At 47.0% G+C, this 22,548-nt stretch overlaps 1 protein-coding gene across 15 annotated transcripts in view; it reads right to left on the bottom strand.

The window, feature by feature from the left end:
* The window catches only part of LOC120898368 (protein groucho), a 183,847-nt gene that overhangs the window by 26,345 nt on the left and 134,954 nt on the right, over positions 1 to 22,548 (bottom strand). For all 15 annotated transcript variants that reach the window (XM_040304139.1, XM_040304145.1, XM_040304152.1 and 12 more), the window contains one exon: positions 18,219 to 18,263. In XM_040304139.1, coding sequence (XP_040160073.1) covers positions 18,219 to 18,263 — 45 coding nt within the window. The remainder of the gene's footprint in view (positions 1 to 18,218; positions 18,264 to 22,548) is intronic.

Genomic DNA, 22,548 nt, shown 5'->3' with positions numbered 1-22,548 from the left:
TCGTTGCGGTTTTGCGGAAATTTAGGATTTAGGATTAGGTGCGGACGGGACGAGGGAATGTTGGAATGTTCACTGTGATAGAACGATTCCACAAGTGCTGTGTAGTCATGAGACGATGCCACAGAACGCTACACAGTACGCACTACAGGTTGAAGAATACATAAATCACTCCCGAGGTGAGGTTGAGTTTGTTTTCCAACGAGGCACAGTGAATTCAAACGATTTGCAAATACTTTAAATTTATGTAAAAATGCACTGCTTGTGTATGGTTAACATCTTCTAATGCGTTGTTTCTTGTCAACCGACTAACTGTCACCACGGAATTGTTATACTTTTATAATTACTACTAAACATATTTCACAACTGATTCCAATAAAAGAGGTTATTATTCTTCAAAGTAAATATAAATTAAATTTCCAAAGCAAACATTTTTTGTCCACCTTTCGCTCGTATCGCTCGTATCGCTACAATTCCAATTCGATGCTTCCAGTTGGAAGCAGACAGTGAAAAAAAAAATGAACGGAAAATCTAAACGAAACACAATATCCGTGTCCGGTGTAGCGATTTAGAGCCATGAGATATTTATCGCATTCGAGTGCAGAATCAAACAGTGACATAATCCACCGTCAAAAACATCGGCAGCAAATGAATACGGGCCGTGTGAAGAGCGATAAAGTAAAAAGCTATGCATTTCAATGTACCTCGTACATTGCCGGTGCAGGTGGGTGGTTGGGGTATGCACTTTTATTTTCCACTCTGTCAATTGGCCGAATGTTTCGATACAGGTCGGTTTTCGTCCATTTTCATAACCACTCTGCACGATTGCGTGTTTGTTGTTGTATTTGCATGTATCTGAGGGTGTGTGTGAAGAGTGGTTTCGCAAAAAGCACGCTTAGAGCGCAAATGGATTCGATTTGGCTACAGTTAAAAATTAAATTTGCCACACATGCTGCGCATAGTTGATAAGCAGTGAACTGAATCAATTCCTCCGTGCACACACACACACTCGCACACACATAGCGAATGAGACATTACCCAAAAAAACCTAAAAGCAAACAAAAACAATACAAAAAACGCATTCCTCCTCATCTGCATTCGAATGCATTGAGCATCATTTTTTTACAATAATAATAATGGACAAGAGTAAAATGCAGCACACACGCGTTGTTACGGCGAGAGGGCCGGGGCAAGCATGGAGCAGCGCGGACAATTGGCGGGGATTCACGTTCAACTCGTGCAATTGCATTTCAATCGGGAGATGTATGTGCAGAAAAGGTATGGGAGAATCCATCTACCGAACAAAAATAATACCCCAAGCGTGTTTATTTATTTGTTCTGCTGTCATGTTGTGTTTTCGCTGTATGTTTTTTTTTCTCTCTCTACACCCACCATTCTACGTATTTGGTGCGGCTGGAATGCGCTCATCAATATAACAACTTCTAGTGTGTTGTTGTTTTTGCTGTTGTTTGAATACGGGTAGCAATTCTGAAGCGCACAACACCCGGTTGATAATTTTATTTATCTGTTTTTGGGTGCCGCCATGGAGCCCCCCTCGGCGGCCGTCGTCCAAGCGAAATGCGATACATTTTTGATGCTGCTTTGTGTATTTTAGTCAGTTGAATGGCTTTACGAGTGGCCACAAAAAAGTGGTACCAGCAAAAGAAGCCAAAACAAAATAACACGCGAAGCTTAAAATCCAATTGAATGTGTCAAATGAAGGCAAAAACAATTATTTGAACAAAAGAGCAAACGGCAAGCAGAGGAGCGACGCGCGCTTGTGGTAGCAAATTATTGCAGTAAAATATTCACACACACATACAATGAGAATGATAGAAAAGCAAAAATATTTGAAACAAAAATATTAACACCAGCCACTGCATCGTGTTGTGGAAAGTGAAAGAAATCCGACAGGACTATAAAAAACGATTAAATAGCAAGTTTACCGGCACGTCCCAGCTAACAAAAGGATAATATAAGGAATCATAATTCTAAAGAGCTTAAACCATAAAAACAAGTTTAAGAAACTGTAAAATGAAGTACATCTTTAATATGTAATATTAATAAATATATCAAACTACTGTTTTGCAATCAGCCATTCTCAGAAAACAGCCACCGACATTGAGTGAGTGTTCTCGCAATCAATCAATCAACGTGTTTCATCAATAGGCTGCTTAACCCATCATCAACCTGCACAAGATGAAAAATGCTGAACAAAAACACCCCCAAAAGCCATTATAATAATCCACACAATCAAAGGTAGGCGCTGTTTGCCTTCCCTACCAGTCCCACTGTCGCGCGATGAATCCCTCGCGGTGGAAAAATAATTAAACTCACACAACGTTTCGTCCTGCTCTCCCTCTCCCTTTGAGCTTCACATTGTGTTCAGCCACATAGAGCAAATCTGTGCTCCATTGCACCACCGCACACAGCAAAACACACACACGCGGTACAAATGATAATTATAAATCAAATTGTTTTAATTGATACAACTATTTATGATCGGACCCAATTAACCGACGGGAGGATAATTCGTATTTATCAACCTTCCTCCAGCGCCCCACCCCTAGTGCACTCTGCACTGTCGCCTACGGAGGCGCTTCGCCGCGTACCGTTTCAGCACATAATCATTATCTTCTTTCGCCAGCGCCACACGTGCTGGGAGGGATGGAGGGAGGGGGGGATATCGGTTACCTATCCCCACACGCGACGGTAGAACACAGAAGCAAAGCAGACAGTGGAAAGGTACGGACAGGAAAGGAGAAACGGGAAGGGCCTTTTGAAATTAATTCAATTCAGCGATTCATGTTGGCGTTAGGTCAATTCACACACTGACATACGGGACGGACCGATCAAGGGGGCGACCGGATCTCGATGGAGACGCATGGTGGCGTGTACCATATTGGCGACAGGAAAATCGCCCGCAATCGAAAAGGGAGTGAATAGGGGGGGATGGGAGTGGAAACCATTGATCAATAAATATTGTACGACCACTGGATGGATCGTCGTGCCATGCGGGTGTTGTGTTTCAATCACGGCCTGAAATAATTATCATGGAGGGGAGGGGGTAGATTTCTGCTTGCTGTTAATTATCTTGTTGATACTTTTTGTTTCATTATAACGAACACTTTCCGCGTATAATATTCGTACGATATATAGGAATCCGAACAATTAATACATAAAAAGGAGTTTTTAAAATATGTTAAACATTTAAATCGCTTAACCAGACATATTTAATGAAACGACTTTCGACCATAAGTGCAGTAGAATTGAGGCATTTTTAACATAATTCATGCAATAAACAATCATAATGTGCAGAAAAATAGTTTTATCCAAACGAGCAAATCAAAGGAGATGAACGATGTACAACTGCCCAAAAACAGTCCATCCCTCAAACGTTTCGACAAGCTCCCTCCACACCGTGTCGATGCCAACTTTTAACACGCCCGTTACACCACCTCCCCACGCGCGGCTTCCTCGCATTATCACATCGGTTTGTTTTAATTAATTGGTAATTACATGTTATATTTAATGTTTAACATCAGCCGCGAAACGTGTACAATACGGCCCAGGCAGCCGCACGGGATGAACGAGCAAACACACACATCATGCTTGACTCCTCTCTTCTCCATCCAGCCGTGCGATAGTGTGATAGAGAAAGGGTGTAGAGAGCTGTACCCGGGACACAAAATGAATTTCCCATGTTAATCGCAGTGAGGGTGGTGGTGGCCGCAGGGGTTGGCGGCGCCTCCTCCGCAAGAGGGCAAGTGTGAATGGGCAACGAAATGGCATCATAAGCCGCAAAGTTGTGGCATTCGGTTCGGTTTTGGCAAGTACGCGCGCCAGCCGTCCCAAACCACCACCGTAGTTCGCCCGCTTCCACCACATACACACATCAACAAGCGTTGGCTTATTGACTCGCATAATGAGCGCATATTTACCACTGCTAACCTACGCAGCACCAGCCCCACCACCAGTACACACCCGTGTCCAACCAGTGCGTGTGCGTGTGTGTATCTCTCTCGAGCACACATTTCAATAATATCCGGTCTGCCCATTCCGTTCATTTCCGTTTGTCGAACAATTTGCAACACATGAGCTGGTTTATTGATGAAGATAATGATGCCGCTCCCCTGCCGATGTGTGGTGTTTGGGGCCGTACGTGTGTGTGTGTGTGTGTGGTTGGCAATTTTGCTCTGTTAGTGTGCCGCCACATAGTCGCGTACGTGTGTCAAACACGCGAACAATAAATCGTACTTCACCCCACCCCCACCATCAATGGCCGCCACATCACCGTGCTGTGCCACATTTGTCCATATTTTTTCTCTTCTGTTCGTTCGGTGAAAGCAGAGATCATCCTGCAGCACTACTCGTGCGAGAAAGCGCTGTGTGGAGCTGGTTGTTGTCATTATTCCATAAATAAATACATCATTATAAATGAAGTGTGCTTCCACCACTTACCGGTTTGCGAGAAAGGGGGAGAGAGGGAGGGGGTGGGTGGCGTTTGTGGACCGTTATATTGAATAAATAAAGTGGATAACAAACAGCTCAAGCGTATGCGCAAACTTTGACTCTCCTGCTCGATCACCGTCCATTACCGCCCCGCCACCGCTATGCTTTTCCCTTCGCCGGTCGCCGGCGGTTTGCAGAGAGCAAATGGAAACACGCAAAAGTTACGCTCCATTTGCATCAAAGCCGCCGGTGACCGATTGCGTTTTTCGGGGCGGGTGGGAAAACAGTACTTTTTAACCATCACACACATATAAATTGCTTTGCTTTCTGCAGGACGGTCCACAGTCGATGGCGGTAAGTTTCACCACAGTTTGTATGTTTAATGGGTACAATTGAAGCGCAATACAATCACTGCTGTTTGTCCTATACATATATTTCAGTGCTTTTTCCAATCTCTTGAGGGGGGAACCTTTTTATTCTTCCTATTCAACAACAAAGTGGAAGTGGCGGAGGAGTGTTTTAATAGCCTGCAGCAGGCCGGGCAACAGGTTTGAAAAGGTGGTCGATTAGCAACTACCACCCATCGTTTTATCGTTTCCACAATCGGTAACACTGGGATTAGAGGGGAATAAATAGCTTACGTAGGAGGGAGGAATTTAAATTAGAAACATGTGCGGTCGGTTGTGTGTAAGGTGTTGAGATGATATGGTAAAACTAATCAGTGGAAATTAATTTTCACTCATACACAATCACAAACTAACACATATAGAATATTTTGAACAATAAATAAAGCTGGAAAAGATTTGAAACATTTTTGAAATAAAAATCCACACACAAATCAAAGCTTAATTCTTCCAAACGTTAGCACATTTTCGCTCCCATAACAAGCTAAAATGATTCCATCATGTCACATCACCTCTCTCTCTCTCTATCTCTCTCTGTCTCACCGATATACTCCAGCATTACCAGCCTCGACCCAATTAAACACCAAAGCATGGCAGTCATCCGGGAGCGTGAACATTATTAATTATAGATATCTAATTATCTCTCCCGCCCCATCTCCCCCTACCGTTGTGGCCTTCCGCAACAGACATTTCTTTTCTATTTACCAAACTTCACGCGAAACCGGTTTGTGTTTTCCTTATCTTCTGCTCCCTTTGCTACAGCGCACTCCACTTTCACCCGCCCTCCCCCCCGCCCTTCCCTAGGCTGTCTTTGGTTGAATTTACGATGCAAAAAGATCCCAATCATTGAGCGAGCGCTGGGGTAGAATTTGGCTAAACCCTGCTTCAACGGGGACCACCCGTGCCGGAGTGTGTCTGTTGTTTTACGAACGCAAACCAAAGGACGACGACAGGACGAGAAGGAGCTGCGTTGTGGGAGAGGGGGGGGGGGGTGGGCGAAAGGAAAACAAATTAAACTTTTCCTCGTTTTTCGCTCGCTCATTTAAGCAAAAGTGACAACGATCTCCTCGGGGGAATTTTTGCCCAACGAAGCCCAACACAAAACCCAACCCACAGTCCAACTACACCTCCCTCCTTCGAGGCAACACACAATGCGAACTAACCATTCCGGGATGGGGGAAGCACCGAAAGCGTAGAGAGGGGGGGAACAAAAAAAAGGAACGAGAAGCTAACGCCGTCGCGCTGGGAGCTGTGCTGTGTGTAACAACTGGCCCTGTAATTTCGATCGAAGAAAAGTGAAAGAATAAGCTAAACAGCAAACAAACCTTCACCACCCTTCACCACTGCAGCACACCCCCCGCGGCCAGCCACCACTGGGGCAAAGGAATTAAATAAATGTAATAAGATCGGATGGCTTTGATCCGTAAAGCGGTGTCGTGGGGAGGAAGACGGAGAGGGCTTGAGAGGGATGGGTGAAGAAAACAGTGCAACAGCAGCAGCAGCAAGCAGCAGGAATAGCAACCGTTCCCGAGGGGAAATGAAATTAGATCTTCCACCCCCTTTGCTACTCCCTTACACACTCCATTCACTACACTTCATTCGCTTCATCTCGTCAGCCTATTAGCATTTTCTCCGTGTACTTTCTTCTCCGTCGCAGAAAGTAAGACAAAGGATATAAAAATCTCGCCCACAAGGAAGAAAAACACGCTTCTTCTGCACGCGCTTGTAATGCCGTGTTGTTTTCGGTAATTGAGAGCAACAGCAACAGCAGCGGCAACGGAAGAAGGAATGTTTTTCACGTTTTCTTAAGTCAACGGTCTTCCGTGTTTTTGCATTAAACAAGATTAGTTATTCATCTGAATGTATAAGGAAAATTCTGTATTCTCACACACTGTATCGTGATTGATTTGTTTGCGGCTCAAAATAAGCAATTGAAGTTTGATCGTGGGACTTACAATACCTAACACAACGTCTATTGATGTAGTAATTGCAGGGATCTTGATAATGCATCCATAATTAACCCTCGCGTCGTGGTTGAACTAACAAAACTACATAAATTTCCGTTTAAATGTTACTCCTTTCCTTCCTTCCAGTCTACGCTCACACGAGTGAGTTCATGCAAGACAAAGCTAATGAAATTCATCCGAGTAAATAAAATACAGATTGCCAAAAAAAAAACCCACGAACAACAGCTCAAGCATGGCCGAGAGCGCATCGTCCTGCCACCGAGAAGGTATATTTACGGCTACTCGTTTTCGCACGCTCACCATAATTCACTACACCCAGCTCACTACCCTCACGGTGGTACTCACTTCATCCGGTACTGCATTCCGAGCGCGTAACTCACCTTCGCACCACCACCATCACCACCGCAACCACGACAACGACGACGACAACGACGACGGCCAAGTCCTTACCAAGTACACGGTTGAGTAAATGTGCTGTGCGGAACTGGCAGGGCGTCCGCAAGGAGAGGGAGAGCGAGAGAGAGAGAGAGTTCCATTTTTCCAACCATTTGCCCGCTCCATTACAATGCGACCACCGCACACCACCGCACACCATATCTCGCCCTTACCTCTCTACAGCTCATTTCACAAGCAAGCTAGCTAGATTGTCGGTGTTGAATTCCCTTGCCCTGTTCCACTGTTCTTGCTCCTTGCTTTCTTCCCCACCCCTACACCCCCCCCCCCCCTTCCGATCAAGGGAAAGCCATCCATCTCTCGGCACGATTTGAGCTACAGCCATTTCCTGGTTTTTCTTCGTTTTTCCACATATTTTCTTCCCTTCGCATCGCCCTTCGCATCGCCCTTCTCTTTCCCCATCCAGCCCGAAAACTGCTCCAGGAGATTGCTGGAAGGAGAGGATGGCAGAGGCAGAGGCAGTAGTCACACTTCATGTTACCGTTGATGAAGGTGAGAAAAAGTATACGAAAAGTTTCCTGATGAAGTTTCCATCGTCCTTTCCTTTTGCCCGATCCCCACGCTTTTCGAATCCATCCCCCGGGCGGCACACTCGCAATAACAAGTGTGGTGGGGTGGGAGAGCAAATGGAAAAGAAGAAAAAAATGGATATAGGGGGCTTATATTTACACAAAAGCAGTCAGCAGCAGCAGCAGCAGGGGGCAGGAAGTAGTGAAGTAGGAGGGCGAGTGGAAGTATCAGTGCAGCAGAAAAGAGATACCCTGTCACGTGCAATTAGAGTGCAAGGGAGAAAGTACGAAAACAACCGGCGGGCGGCGGCAGCAGCATTAGTCCCTGCCCTGCCCCGGGGCCAAATCTCGCCCCGACGCACGTTGACTCAATTGTGTGACAGAGAGAGAGCGAGAGAGATGGAGAGAAAGAGAGAGAGGGAAAGAGAGCGCATGAGCGTGGGAGAACAGGATGCAAACCATAATTGAAGCGGGGAGGAGGCGGCGGCTGCGTCGGCGGCGGCGGCGGAAAGTGGTTGCTTCCCCTCTGTTTCCCGTCCGCCAACCAAACAGCGCTTCACTCCCTTGTGGGCAGAAAACAGCGGTTGAGTTGCCCAACCCACCCACCCATCAGCCCACACCCTCCAGCTGGGGTGGAAAATAATTCAGGAAAAACATAGTGAAAGAGAATTCCATAAAAGAGAAGGAGAGGAAGAGTAGTGAGGTGAGGTAAGGCGGGGAAGGATAAAGAAGAGAAAGGTAGGTTTCGCGCTGGTGTCGAGAACCACCAACCTCCATTCAGTATGCCACCCACCGCCCCATTGGACCCCTCCCCCCCTCTCCCCACAGGGCAATGGTGGAAAAGTTAGGAAAACACAAGGCAACAGATGAAGACTTACGGAATAAGAGGACATGCGAGAGGGTGTACACGGAGGAGCGAGGTAATTGTGGGAATGAGGTTGGGCAGAATGGCGGTGGCGGTGGGTGGATTACTTTCCTCCCCGCATTGCGCCGCTACCTTCCCGTTTCAAAGGTCCCTTTTATCCAATGGTTCTCAATTATCCAACCACCCACACCACACCCACAGCAGGCTGGTGCTGTCGCCGGACGGGGAGGGCGGAGGAAGAGAAGGGGGAGGGAAAACACGGAAGCAAAGGTTCGTCGTGTTTGTTCCTGCGACCCGAGCGAAAGGTGATGGTTGGATAAACGTGATGGTTATTTGTAGGACGGAACCACCGACCCTCAAACGCTCACCAAACCAACCCCCCACCGCTACCTGCCCAGCCACCGCCACCCGCCAACCGTAGGCATGTCCTTGGGCGACAGAAATGCTGGTGCGTATCAACGGAAGCGGTAAAATAAAAGCTTGTAGCTAGCAGCGGGGTTGAGGGGGAACGGTGAGGGCGAAAAAAACCCGAGTGGGATCAGTAGATGAAAAGAGAGAAAAAGAAGGGGGGGAAAGAAAATTGTGGTGGCTTGAGCCGGGATTTGAACGGGAGCGAGAGCGAGATACAGCAACGCAGAAGAGTGGAAAATAAAGCGCAACGTGAATACCATCACGTTAGCAATTGGATCAACCGGGCTGGGGCTGGGGCGGGTATGGGTCGGCGGGTGGAACAGACACAGGAGGATAGAATTCATTACGAAAAGCCACCCTCTATCCCAATTCCCCTTGGCTTCTGCCCTGCCGCGCACCCTTCATTCGTTTTCATTTTTTTCCGTTCCGGCCGACCGAAGCAGTCGTTACAGCAACCACACCCCTCCTCCTGTGTGGACTGCCACCGGGGGGACGGGAGACGACACACAGAAGGAAGAAAATCAAATATGAGCGCACACAAAAAAAAGCAGGAAAAGAACGAACAAAAAAACAGCAACAAACACACGAACGAACGAGCCGTGGAAATCCGTGGAAAAGTCGAACGGTTTTTTGCGCCCACCGAAACGGCACTAGGGGGGTGGAAGGGAGGAGAAAACGGGAGCAGAAATGAAAACAAGGTGGTTCGTTGAGTGAGTTTTCCCTCGATCGTTTTTGCTGTGTCTTTTTTCCTCCCCAGTCCCCAGTTGTTTTGTTTGCTGTTGCTGCTGCTGTTGGCTTACATTCTCGTTCTCGTTCTTGTCGCTTTCGCTGCCATCCCAGATAATGCTCCACTCTTCCTGCACTCGCTCACTCATACATCACATGCTCATGCAAACGTGCGGCGGATAACGGGCGCGTTTTACCCGATGGTTTACCGCGGGACGAGGGGGTGAGGAGAGGGAGGGAAAAGGGATACGAAATCCCGCACAAAAGCGCAGAAGGGCGCGAAGGGAAACCCATCACACTCTCTCTCTACAGTAGCTCAGAACGATAAGCTGCCGCTGGTTACCCATCCGCGGACGCGAACATCATGAGCGCGGTGAGGGCATTGTGTGTGTGTGTGTGTGTCCTTTCGCCACTTGCCGTGATGCGGCTTCGCACGGTTGTTTTTACAGCGATCTTCCTTTTTTTTACAAGAGTGACCCAAACCACCATCAACGCAGGAAAGGCGAGCGGGAATGAACGATAGCGACCACAGTGATGGAGCGACCTAGCAAAAGTGTGCAGCATAAAAAAAGAACATTCAACATTGGTCATAGAGCCGGTAAGAAGACTCCACTTCCTCCCCCCCCCCCACCCCCTAAACAGCAGGGTTCGTTTGTTTTCTTTTATTCATCTCGGGATTTATTATCTCACCTTTCGCGGAATAAAGCATCCGGAGGATTTGTGCGCAAAGTTGACGGATGGTCCTAACGGTTTCCGACTGCTTTCTCGAAAATGTATTTACCTTTTTCGCTTTCCATTGTCACCCCCTCCACTCACCCTCTCCTTCTCCAATTCCATAACCATTTTGCCAATTTTACACCTAACCTCCCGGTGTCGTGTTTGTTTGCAAATATTACACAGAACATGGTAATGAACATTCTGTTTTGTTCTTATTTGCAGCTTTCCCTGCCGTTCGGTTATGCGGTTGAATAAAATCGAGCAGTAGAGGAGAGGAAGCACAAGGCTTGGAAGGGGAAAGTACGTGCATTTTCTTCACTGTTTTTTATGCTGCTAAGATGCCTTGTTTTGTACAGGTTTACAATGTTAAACAATGTGGAAGAAAAGCCACAGCAAGGGCAATAACTAATCCAGGGCGGCACTTTTTATTCAGCTCCATGAGAAGAATGGCGGCACTGGCTATGGCCAGGGGCGCGAGCGTTGGGATGCCGTGAAATTTGTCTTCCTAGCAAGCTCCTCGCCAGGCGACGTTCCGCTTTCTTGATAATGAAATTTATTTAACAATTCGCTTCCTTCCTATTCTGTTGTTGGTAAAGTTGGTAGAAAACGGTTTTTTCATTGTTTTTCTTGTTTTATTTTCTCCCGAAAGAACAACAAACGAACTGTTCAGTACTGTTAAAGGAATATTAAAGTCACCGTAAAGTAGTGCAATGGGGATAGAGCAAAAGTAATGGTGGGAAGGTCGATAGTACAGATACTATGATAGAAAATACTAAGTCTCTAAGGATATAACCAGTTGGAGAGAATGTAATGCATTATTACGGGAATTGATGTACAGGGATAGTCTAAAATAGTGATGTGCTCTCTGGAACACAGACATGACTCCGATCTGACTCCGGTTATTGTTGGCTCGGTTCAGAATCCTGCAAAACCGGAACCACTAGTTCCATCCCGAATCGAAGTCCTCCGAGTCGACGTGAGTTAGCCGGTATCAGAATCAACATGGAGTCGGACTCGCCCGGCGTCGGTTAATGTTGTGGCCGGCTTTTAATTTCGTTTAGTTTCTTGCTTCTTTTGCATTGCGCATAATGCATAGTAACGATAGTAATGCACTGCGACAGTATCTTTAACTCCGGATGAATCCGACTCGGAACGACTCCGGACGGCCTTGGACAATGCTGGAAGGGCCGACCTTCCGAAGTTGGTTCCAAAATTTTTGTAGTCGGATCAGAGTTGACTCAGGATGTTTACCAACTTCACCCATCACTAATCTAAAAGCTGCTGGGCACAATGTAGCAGAAAACGATTGAGGAGTCATGCAAAGAAAAACTCCTATAGAGCTTTTATATTTCGTTATTCATTTATTGTACACGCACTATTTCACACTAGTCAACTATAAAAAGCATGAGCAATATCTAAAAAATATAATAATTAAATGTACAAGATGTCGAAACAGTAACCGACTAACATCGGCCAAACTATAAATAGCAAAACAACTTTCGCTACTTATCTACTCAATTGCAAACACGCCATAATCCTGTCTGCCTTGTAGCCTTTAGCTACTTTCGGTAAGCCTGCATGACGCGTGTGTATGGTAGCTTAATCTAAGCATTGCAATTCACAGCACAAAAGAATAGAGCCGGGGAATAGAAAAACGAACGCTTTCGCTTTATCATCCCTTCCTCGGATGTGCTCGAGTGCGATTGCTGCTTTAGAATTCGGATCGAAGGGGGGAAGCAAAAGTGGAAAATAAAAACATCAGATTCGGCTTTCTCCTTCCGTGCTCTCGGGAGGCAGAGACACAGACAGAATGTTTGTGCGATTTTCTTACTCGGTGGTAGGTAAGCCTTATGGAAAAAGATCATCCATGCCCGAGCGTCTCTAAGCCCTCCAAATGCACGTACATCGTGGTTTGTATGTGTGTGTGTGTGCGATTTGGTGGTGTGTTGTAAGTGTGTTACTTTCTTATCCGAAGCATTGGTATACTTTTTCGTAAGCTTTTTGTGTATTTTCTCCCCTTTTGCTGACGATGTTATGTTGCTCGCTTACCATGGCACACACACACAAAACACGGGAGTGAGCGTTCGTTGCAATACATCTACCCCCTCTCCCCCTCTCCCCCTTCCATATCTTCGTGTTTCTCTTCACTTCTGCTGGAACGGAACTGAGCATCGTTTCAAGAGTTTATTTTCCCGTCCTTTCCAGCACGGCGGCGCGGCACTGGGAAGCAAAAATCCGTAAAAGACACACCACGGTATGATGAATGCGACAGCGCCCGAAACCATTTGGATGGCCCGGTCGAAGGGCTGAAGAAGAGCGCCACGAAACTGAGGGTAATTGGTGTAAGAAAGCTCCGGAAAACACTCCGACGCGGTGAAGGCAGACGTTGGCGAACGGCTCGGTAGATGATTCAAGCCATCCTTTCCGCTGGGGTGAAACTGTTGGAGCGCCGGGAGTGCTGCAGAAAAGTGAAACATGGCAACCTTACCACCATTCGCTCCAGCCCGCCATCATTCCACTGCCTGCCGACGACCGGGGTCGAAGCGCACGGGAGGAGCAAAAAATCTTGGTTTATGAAAAAGGACGAGCGTTGAGGGGGTTGGAGGGGGAGCAGAGTAGCGCGTCAGAGTACGATGAAAAATTTTCCTTTTGTGATGGTTTTCCACAAACAACCGCCCGCACTTGATTCATTCCCCCCCCCCCATCCACCCAAGACCAAGGCACGTTCATCGGGTTTCCCGTCGTTTGGGGTTGTCTTTTCAGCAATCTTCTTCACCCGCCAACAACAAGCAGAAGAAGCCACCATCCTATGAGCAGCCTTCTTGTGTCATTTATTCAACAATTTCGCAGCCTCGTGTTGCTACCACCACTGCCACACCATCACCAACCGCACTGAAAACGATTCACTCAAACCCTCTCTCTTACTCTCTCTTGTTCCTTATTTCTTGGGAAGCAAATTCTTCATCCCTCGAGAGCACTTTCCACTTTTAAAACTGGTAAAGGATCGGATTGCTGCGAAGGATTGCATTCGGCGTGTGTGTGTGGGGAGGGGGTTGGGAGGAGGGATGAAGTGTGATGAAAGTCGGACGGGACACCTTCTCTCCCTCACTCTCTGTTAGGGCTTTTGCGTCACATCCTTGCTTGGTAGTGGAGGAAAACAACATCCTTCATCCCGGCACGCTCTCTCTCTCTATCTTTCTCTGTTCGGCGTTGTGTTGTAGTGGGATGCAGCAGGGCAGTGCGGCGGCAGCGGTGGTATTCTATTATAATATTGTCATCCTCTCGTTTTTATATTCCTGCCAACTTTTACCTCTCCCAAGTCGCCTCACTCAAACACCTCCACCCTTGGGTCACCATCTGATGGGAGGGGAAGCGCGGAAAAGGTGCCCCAAGGCCCATAACTTTTTCCACCGCTCGCTTTTATCATTTTCACGCGACTTGTGACTTCTTTCATCTGCGAAAATACCACCCGTCCGGATGAATCGCAAGAGGGAGGGGGGGGGGGTAAGTAAGAGGGTGCATGGCGCGTAGAAAACTCGGCGCTGGAAAAATGACACCACTGGCAAATGAGAATGTGGAGTGGAACAGCAGCAGCAGCAGCAGTTTCCTTACGGAGTTTTCTCGCTCTGTGTGTGTGTGTGCTCTTTTTTACTTTGTTCGTGAGCAAACAAGGGAAAATTGGAAGCCACCCCATTCCATGGTGGATGGAAAAGCTGGTAGCGGTGGCGGGACGGTGGTTTCCATCGAGCGGAAAAGTTTTCAACCATCGCGCGCGCACTCCCTCTCTCTCTCTCTCTCTCTTACTCTCTCGCTCGCTCGCTCTCGACGTCCCCAGGAGACGGAGGTTTTGGTAATCAGATTTATTTGAATAATTTCCTAGTGATTATACCTTTTAATTATACTGCCAGCTGCAGGATGCGACGGGCGAGCGAGCGGGTGTGGCACAAAACGGGCGCCTCGGAGAGGAGGCTCGCGCATTTACGTGCCGCGTTTCTTTTTGTTCTTGTGTCACTTAAAGACTTTGCTTGCTTGAAATGAATTCTCTTGGGTGGGATGATGGGTAGAGGTGCGGCAAACGGGGACGGGGAGCGATTTTCTTGTGCATATTAAGCCTTTTTTTGGGCTTTTTCATCCACCATCCATTTATTTAACCCCTGCTTCGGCTCGCTCTCCACAATTATTAGCTGCTGCTTGAGGAAAAATGCTTTAGGTGAACATTTTTCACAGTTTCTTTGCGATGTTTCGCCTCGCATGAGGCTGCACACTTTGCTCCCAAAAACACGCTGCGAGGGACAAAACGATTCGTCATTGTTTTTAATTGATTCGTCGCGTTCTAATTGATTTGTTAAGGAAACTTTCCAATCTTGAAGCTCGTTCAATTTTTATTGAGTCTCATTAATCTTTTGCTTCATTAGATAATCAGCTTCTAGTTGAGGTGGTGGTATGTGCGTGGTTGCGTTTTGCAAGCTAATCGTATCGATCCATCATTTAAAACCATCAGCCCGTGCCGGATGAAAAGGAATGTGGCGCAGTTTCACCCGATTCAGCTAACTAAGCTAATTGGACGAACCAAATCTGTTTCGCTTTACACTGTCGCCATCAGCCCAACGCACACACACACACACCCATACGAACTGACCATACATTTTCCCGCCCTACGGCTGCCAATTGATTGCAAAACGCCGGAAACTACGCAGCTCGAAATCCCATCCGGCAGTAAACGACATTTGCAAACGGACGGCGCGCGTTTCGCTCGTGGCCATCGGGGAGGGGGAGAGTCGGTTGACGACACAAACAGGGACGCTGGAGGCGGGGTTCCGGCGATGGAAACTGTTCCACCGCAACGAACACATTTGACACGGGCTAACTAGTAAATGAACAAACTAATCGAATTACCATTTAGTCTTGTTTCGGCAATGATTCCTTCCGTCCGCGTGTCGCATCCCGGAGCAGACCTTCCCCCTTGTGCTCGTGGAGCGCACATCCCTTGATATACCACCACACTGGGCTGGCTGTGCTATACCTCCTCACCCCTGCCAGTCTCTGTTCCGCTCGTCGCCTAATCTGATTCCGTGTATAATATGATTATTATTGCTGTCTACAACAAACTGCCACCGCCACCGCCATTACCAACCAAACGCCACGCGGCTTTCATAACTTTGTGCGGTGGTCCTGGGAGATGGGGGGCGATGGGTGGCCCTGTAAATCTGCTCTCCCTTTCTGTCTCGTGTACAGGGAACCCCGCATATCCCTGCGGGGAAACAAAGGAAAAACGGTGTAGCAGCAAGGCAAAAGAAATTTGCAAGTGAAACACTCTTTCCACACACACACACACACAAACACATTTTTGCGGCTCGTCGCCTGCGAAAGGCATAAAACTTTGTCCGAGAACTGGCGTCGGAATATTTGCCGTATAATGTACGCCCGGCCACACGCCTCCTCCCCCGGCAGTGGATCCCTCTCCTTCGTCACACAATATTCATTCCATTTGCAACGTGCCGCGCACACCACACGGCCCATGGGATTCTATGGTCCCTCGCTTCTGCTTCCCTTTTGTGCCTTTCCCCTTGCGGCCTGAAATGTCTGAAGTTTGTCTGAACCGAATGAAAACTGCTCGACGGATGCCGAAACTCAACCGTAGGGAGGGAGGGGACTCGAGCCGACCCACCAGAGACGAGAGAGGCAACGCTTCGTTGAGCGGTTGACGACTTCCTTGAGTTGATTATTATTCCAGTTTACAACTTCGCTCGAGCACGCTTCACACGCCACGACCGCGCCAGGATGCGGCCCGAAGACTCAGGCGGGGGTTTTGGGGATGTTTTCTCGGTGTCTTCGCCACAGCATTTCATCTGCTCGCTCGCACTCTCGCTCTTTCTAGTTAGTTGGGATCCGCCACCGTCCCTTTCTTCGGGAAACATTTTCTACTTTGTGCACTTCGATGCTCTCGATAAGAGTGGTAGGTAGGTTAGCGCGGGCGGACTGGCATGGGACACGGATGGCAATGTGTTGGCAGCAGCAGCAGCAGCAGGCCAACATAAACATCTTTCCCAACCGTAAACCGTGGCGGCGCAGGCATCTTAGGCACGAAGAAAGTAAGGCAATGAAATCAAGCACTTCCGCTTCCGTGCTAAATTGTTGGCAAAGGAATGGAGCACCCAGTGCGGCGGTCTACAGCAGAGCCAGCGAGTTTTCCCTTGCGCTGCGGGGGTTTGGGAGGAAAATGCTACTTTCCTTCCGCCACCACCGGTCGTGCACCAAGCGCTCGCAAGACAAAAGCGACAACAGAGCGACCACGGACAATAAGGGTGCTGTGTGCGTGTTTCGGTGCAAAACGAGAATGCTAAGAGAATTATAATCGAGTTTGGGTTTGTGGGGTTCGTAGCGCAGCACGGGGGTTGCGCGGGGATTTATGTTTTTCCTTCGACAGCGCACACTGGCGCACAAGGAATGGCGGCGTTATGTCCTTTGCCGCCCATGCGTCACCACACACTGTCACAACGAAATCAAGCATGGCCGGACAGAGGGGGAGCAGGGTGTTGGTGGTTGTATCGCGAGACCTCACGCTACGCCTAACGAGCACATCCTTTCTGGAGTGAGGTTGATTTGTCCCTTTGCCAGAGGATGGTGGGTAAGGTATTTTGGAAACATATATTTAAACTTCGATTCAGCTGTTTTTGATAATTTATTTTTATCTGTTGAAGAGAAATTTACAAAGAAATTGGAGGAACATTGATCTTCAAACAAGCACATGAATAATGGACTGTTAATTAACTGTAACCTCTTGCTCCACACTTATGTAGCACTAACGAAGCATACATGTAAACCGCACAGGTCTCTCACACATTTGGTGAACGTTACGCGCGCGGAGCAAGGAAAAACACTCATAATTAAGTAAACTCGATGGCTTATTCCCATCGCTGCCCTCGCTGCCGGTCTAAAGCTTCATCCAAAGTTATGATGTAGTAGGGAACGGGATCTTAAATGGAAAAGAACTTTTCCATCCTCCCCCAATCCTGTCTCTTTCGCCTGCTTCCTCCTTTGTACACTCACGAGAGATCATAAATGTCATCAGCGATTGCCCTCTCTCTCGGTGTGATAATTTCGTGGCTTCGCTGTTCATGAACAGCGTCGTTTTCTACCAACCCGTCATCCGCACCCACCCTTCCACCCCATTCAATTATATACACACGCGCGCGCAACGTGTAGGTGCCAACCGTAACGGAGAAAGCCACTCGTAGCCAAACTGTGTGTGTGTACGCTTCACAAACATCCTGCTGGGTATAACAAAAATAAAGAAGGACCCGAACAGAGACAGCGAGGACGAAAGCCACTTTGCGAAAGCCAGTTGCAGGGTTCTTGTGCCAAGGTTTTATGAGGCTCCCCAGACGACCCCGAAGCTGGCGCCTCCCAACCCGCTGTGCTGTGCTCGTGGAAGCTGTTATTACTGTTATTTTAATTTAATAACTTTCAACTCAAGCTCAGCTCATCGTCTATTCATCACCGTGCTCGTGGATGATTTCTTTCCGCTTCGTTTGACTGCTCACAATTAGGGCTTTCAGGCAGAGGGTTAACGTATTGCGCGTGGCACCGTATCCGTGGATCAGAAACCGTTCAATTTCAGGCACGGAATGTTACACTAAGTGCAATCTTGTGAGTGTTACACTTCTGGGCTTCTGTAACAACTCGTACTAGTGTAAAGTGTGCATGCGACACTTACCTGTTTGTGCATCTCTACGTTCAATCCATAGGACATCTCGTAGTACTGAAAAGAGAAGAAAAAAGTGATGAATGATTATTATGTAAAAAATGCAAGACATAAAAAAGTAAGGAAATTTCTTCCATCAATGATATATCAACTTATCAAATAATTAAGAAAATTCTGTATTCCTTTGTTCAATTATTCTAGCCATATGCAATGATTCGCGAAGAACTCATTACTTGACATCAACGCTTCCACGTACGGCACACGATGCATAATACACAACGACGATCATTTGTGGTCGTCGCCTCGACGTGTGTGGGGGGGTGTGGGTGCAATTAAATACCTTCACGATTTGCCACATCGCCACATAGGCGGGCAAACATCCACACACCGGACGTAGCACAGCTTTCATATAAAAGCTGATAATGACTGTTATTTTTATCCGACGTACATGAGTGCGCGACTGACCACTCGAACGGACCGGATCGGATGCCAGGATGCAGGTGGCAGGTGGTAGAAAACCGAGTGTCTAATTGCACCTTTTGCTGAAGTCCCGACACGACCGTACGATCTCCTCCTCTCGCCAGCTGCCGTGCCCGAGGACAGAAAGTCAGCAAACTAACAGCCGTCTGGCATGCTCATTCCGTAACATCAACCACACTAGTTGTGTGGTGAGAAAGAGAGGGGAGTAGGATAGAGAGAGAGAGAGATGGGAGAGAGGTCGAGGATCGGTTCGCTATATGCTTGCCCTGGCCCATCTGCATCGTGAAGGAGGAAGAGTTTACTCGAGTCAGGCACCTGGTCGGGCACCAAAAGGACGATAGATGGATTGGTATCCAGCCACTACCTACTACTACTACGCTGCCCGATAGTCCCACCAGCACACACAGTCCCACTCCTTTTCCTCATGCAGCGAGAGGGAGGGAGGGTGGAGAAAATTGCATTTAATTTTCCAAATATTTTATTTATAACCAGCTTCATTGCGCTCGTACCTTCGAAACCCCCGTTGCTGCACCGCAGCAGCGACTTCCGGTGGTTCCAGCAAAGGCGCACACATACACACCCCTAACATGAGGAAGTGGGAATGCGACGGTCAACCAAATGGGAATGCAAATGGAGGATAAACACCGGAGCAAATCGAAGTGGAATTGAAAGCTGATAGGCGTCCCTCATGCCGGCAAATGTATGTGCCGCTGTATTTGTGTGTATGAGAGTGTATGAGACTGTGTACAACAGTTCATATTGCGATCCGTGCACCTTATAGAGCAGAAGAGAGTGCGATTTGTGCGAATGATGATAATAATTTCACAATCATTTCGCTTCGATTTCCACTTCCGATTGGCACATACAGACGCGGGTGGCCGCAAAATCCTTTCCTCTTCAGGCCCACACACGGTGCATACGTGAATGCATGTTTGAATATTTGCTAGAACTGCATTTATGCAGCTTGCATCCGAACGACGATAGTGGGAGGTTGAGCAGGAACGCACAGATCGAAACATGAAAGATGAATGTACAAATTCTGCACCGTTGCCCCAAAACTGTGTGCATCCGAGTTGCCCGCACCGTTCGAGAGGATTTTTGAGGTTCCGTCGGACGAAAGTGATCCCGAGCGGCTGCCCCTTCCACACATCATCACCACCTTACCGTTTCCTCCCACAAAACGAATCACATCATCCGGATCGGAAAAGATGTCGATAAATTCGACAAGTGAGGTCTCGCACACAGCGCACAAGCGCGAGTGTCGATCCAATCAAATAGGGATGAATTTTATGCACGAACCTCTCTGCCCGAACCGTGTTGCGGTGGAAACGGGCAACCCACAGACCGGGCGCGAGCCAGTGACGGATAGGCACGGACCAATATTTGAGTACATTTCGTGCAAACTTTGCCGACACACAAACACACGCTGACGGGTGAAATTTACAATTTCCCAGAATATATCCATCCCGTTACTTGGCGCTGCGTCATGCGCTTCCACCACGTTTCCTGCTCTATTGAGGCAACACCGCCAGCCACGCATCGGGCACATCATTCATCGATCAACGAGTTTTCCGCTTACCCCCCCCCCCCCCTGCTGGCCACCCAGAGGAGCACAGCAGATCGACATCGAGGCGCAAACACACAGACGACGATGATGTACACCGTGAGGAACACGCGGGTGGCGGTGCCGCATCGAATAAATAATATTCAAAATTATTCCTATCGCTCTGAATGCGAATTTGATTGGATTTGATTGCGCAGCGCCTTGTCATACGGCAATTCCCCGTGACGCCTTCCCTTTCTTTGCTCTTTCATTTTGGGATGATTTCGTTTGTATTTCCGTTTGTTGTTCCGCACCATCCCTCGCTGCTCGAGTGACAATTGTGTATGCAGAGATTTTATCGTTAGGATGTCTTTCACTCATTGAGAGGTAACTGCGAAAAGCTTTTTTTGCTTAACTTAGCTTGAAAAACGAAGAAGAAGAAAACGTAAGTATTTACACATCTGGATTACCAGCATCTCTCGTTAATAATCCGCGGATGCGTCTTGCAGGATCAATTATCCAGCAAGCACCCAGACCCGCAGTGCCTAATCAAACACGTGTTTAAAATTCGTGTAGATTCGTTTGGAATTTAGTTCGATATGCCTAACAAGGCAAATGCAAGCTCCATTGCTAATGCAGTAATCGCGATACTTAGGAGTAGTTACTAATATATAGTAAGTACTTGACACTTTCAATACAGAGATGATCAAACAAAAGTCTCCAGTGTAAAGATTTTGTTTTGCCTTCAAAAGCGGCTAAAATTTCGGTTTTAATATTTAATGAACTCAGAATGGAAAAATAAATTACGAGAAAACTAACAGTGTATAAGGTCTGCTAAATTGCGTATTCTTATTTATCTGTATAGAAAATAGAATTTTAAACGTTTAGTTAATCTTTTGGATTATTTTATAATGTATAAAGACCCCTTCTGTTCCAGCAAACTGTTACATAAACAATAGATGATCGAAATACAAACTAAAGAGATTATATTAGGTTGAACAAACATTGAAATATGCGAAACATTTACATTTCATTTCAATTGATTTTTAGTTATTCAAATAAACTACGTTACATGTTTGTAAAAATTGTTCTGAATATTGCTTTTACTAAACAAAATAAGGATGTGATTATAGAATACGCAATACAAGCCTTGTTTTTATTTGTAATGTGTAATATTTAATAATGCAAATGATAGTACAGGTATTCCCCGATATACGCTATTAATGCGGATCGCAGGCGATAACGTATCTCGAATATTAGCGTAAGTCGAATTTCGAGGTTTTCAGTTATATTATAGCTAATTTTCGATAATTTAGCTTGAAGTGGTAGGTTTTAGCCACTATATTAATTATTTGATCTGATTTCAACTAAAGATTACAGTTATGTATCTTGTAAAATGGATTTTAAAATTCCACCAAAAGGGATATTGTTATGTATTTGACATTTGATGTGTCAAATCAGTAGATCAAATCACCAAATTTGCTCAAAGAACTGTCAAATAAAGAAAATCACGTATATCGAATATGTCGTATATCGGGGAATGCCTGTACAGCCCTGTTTTCATTTAATACACAACAAAATTAATCTAATGCATTAAAATCTAATACAAGGAAAAGCACAGAAATTCTCGGAATACAGAGCGCAATACTAAAGGTGCGCCCTGCAATCAACATCTTTCCTTTCTACGGTGGTACCCCTTCCCGCAGCGTCGACATTATTTGGCAAATGCAAAGAGGGTCGCCCAAGAGAGATCGGATTGCAGCGATAAATTTATAATTAATACTGTATAAATACGCAACACTGAGCATGCCACTAACATGCGAGAATCCTGTTCATCCATACACACCCACACAAACCCTTTTCCCACACGTATACTAGAAGGGAAGGGAAACAAAAGGAAAACCGCACGGCGACGAACGACGAACCACACCGTCAGGATTTTCACGCAAAACAAAAATATCCCTCTGCAGAAACAAACGTATCCTTCCTCCTTCCCTCCCACAGCTAACCCGCAGCATCCGCAGACTAACGCCCGATCCTTCCGTGTGCAGTTGTGCTCTCCCTTCCCTTTGCCAGCCAGCTCCACAACTGCAATTCAAACGTGTTGTTGTTACGCCAACGAACCCGGTCCGGTGGTTCTCGTTGTGCACATGGTTTGCGTTTGTGGCCATTGAGCCCCCTCCCCACCCACTACACGGTGGAAGATCGTCCCGCTTCCCAACTCTCCTCCGGGGGAGGACGTAAACGAATCCTTTGGCCAACGTTATGGAATTTGTTCAATCCGTAATCTGGCGACCCGACCTTTTGCTCCTATCACTT

Source organism: Anopheles arabiensis, chromosome 2 (genome assembly GCF_016920715.1).
Source record: "Anopheles arabiensis isolate DONGOLA chromosome 2, AaraD3, whole genome shotgun sequence".
Classification (NCBI taxonomy): domain Eukaryota; kingdom Metazoa; phylum Arthropoda; class Insecta; order Diptera; family Culicidae; genus Anopheles; species Anopheles arabiensis.
Note: the sequence above shows the minus strand (reverse complement) of the source record. Positions and strands in the feature narration are given on the sequence as shown.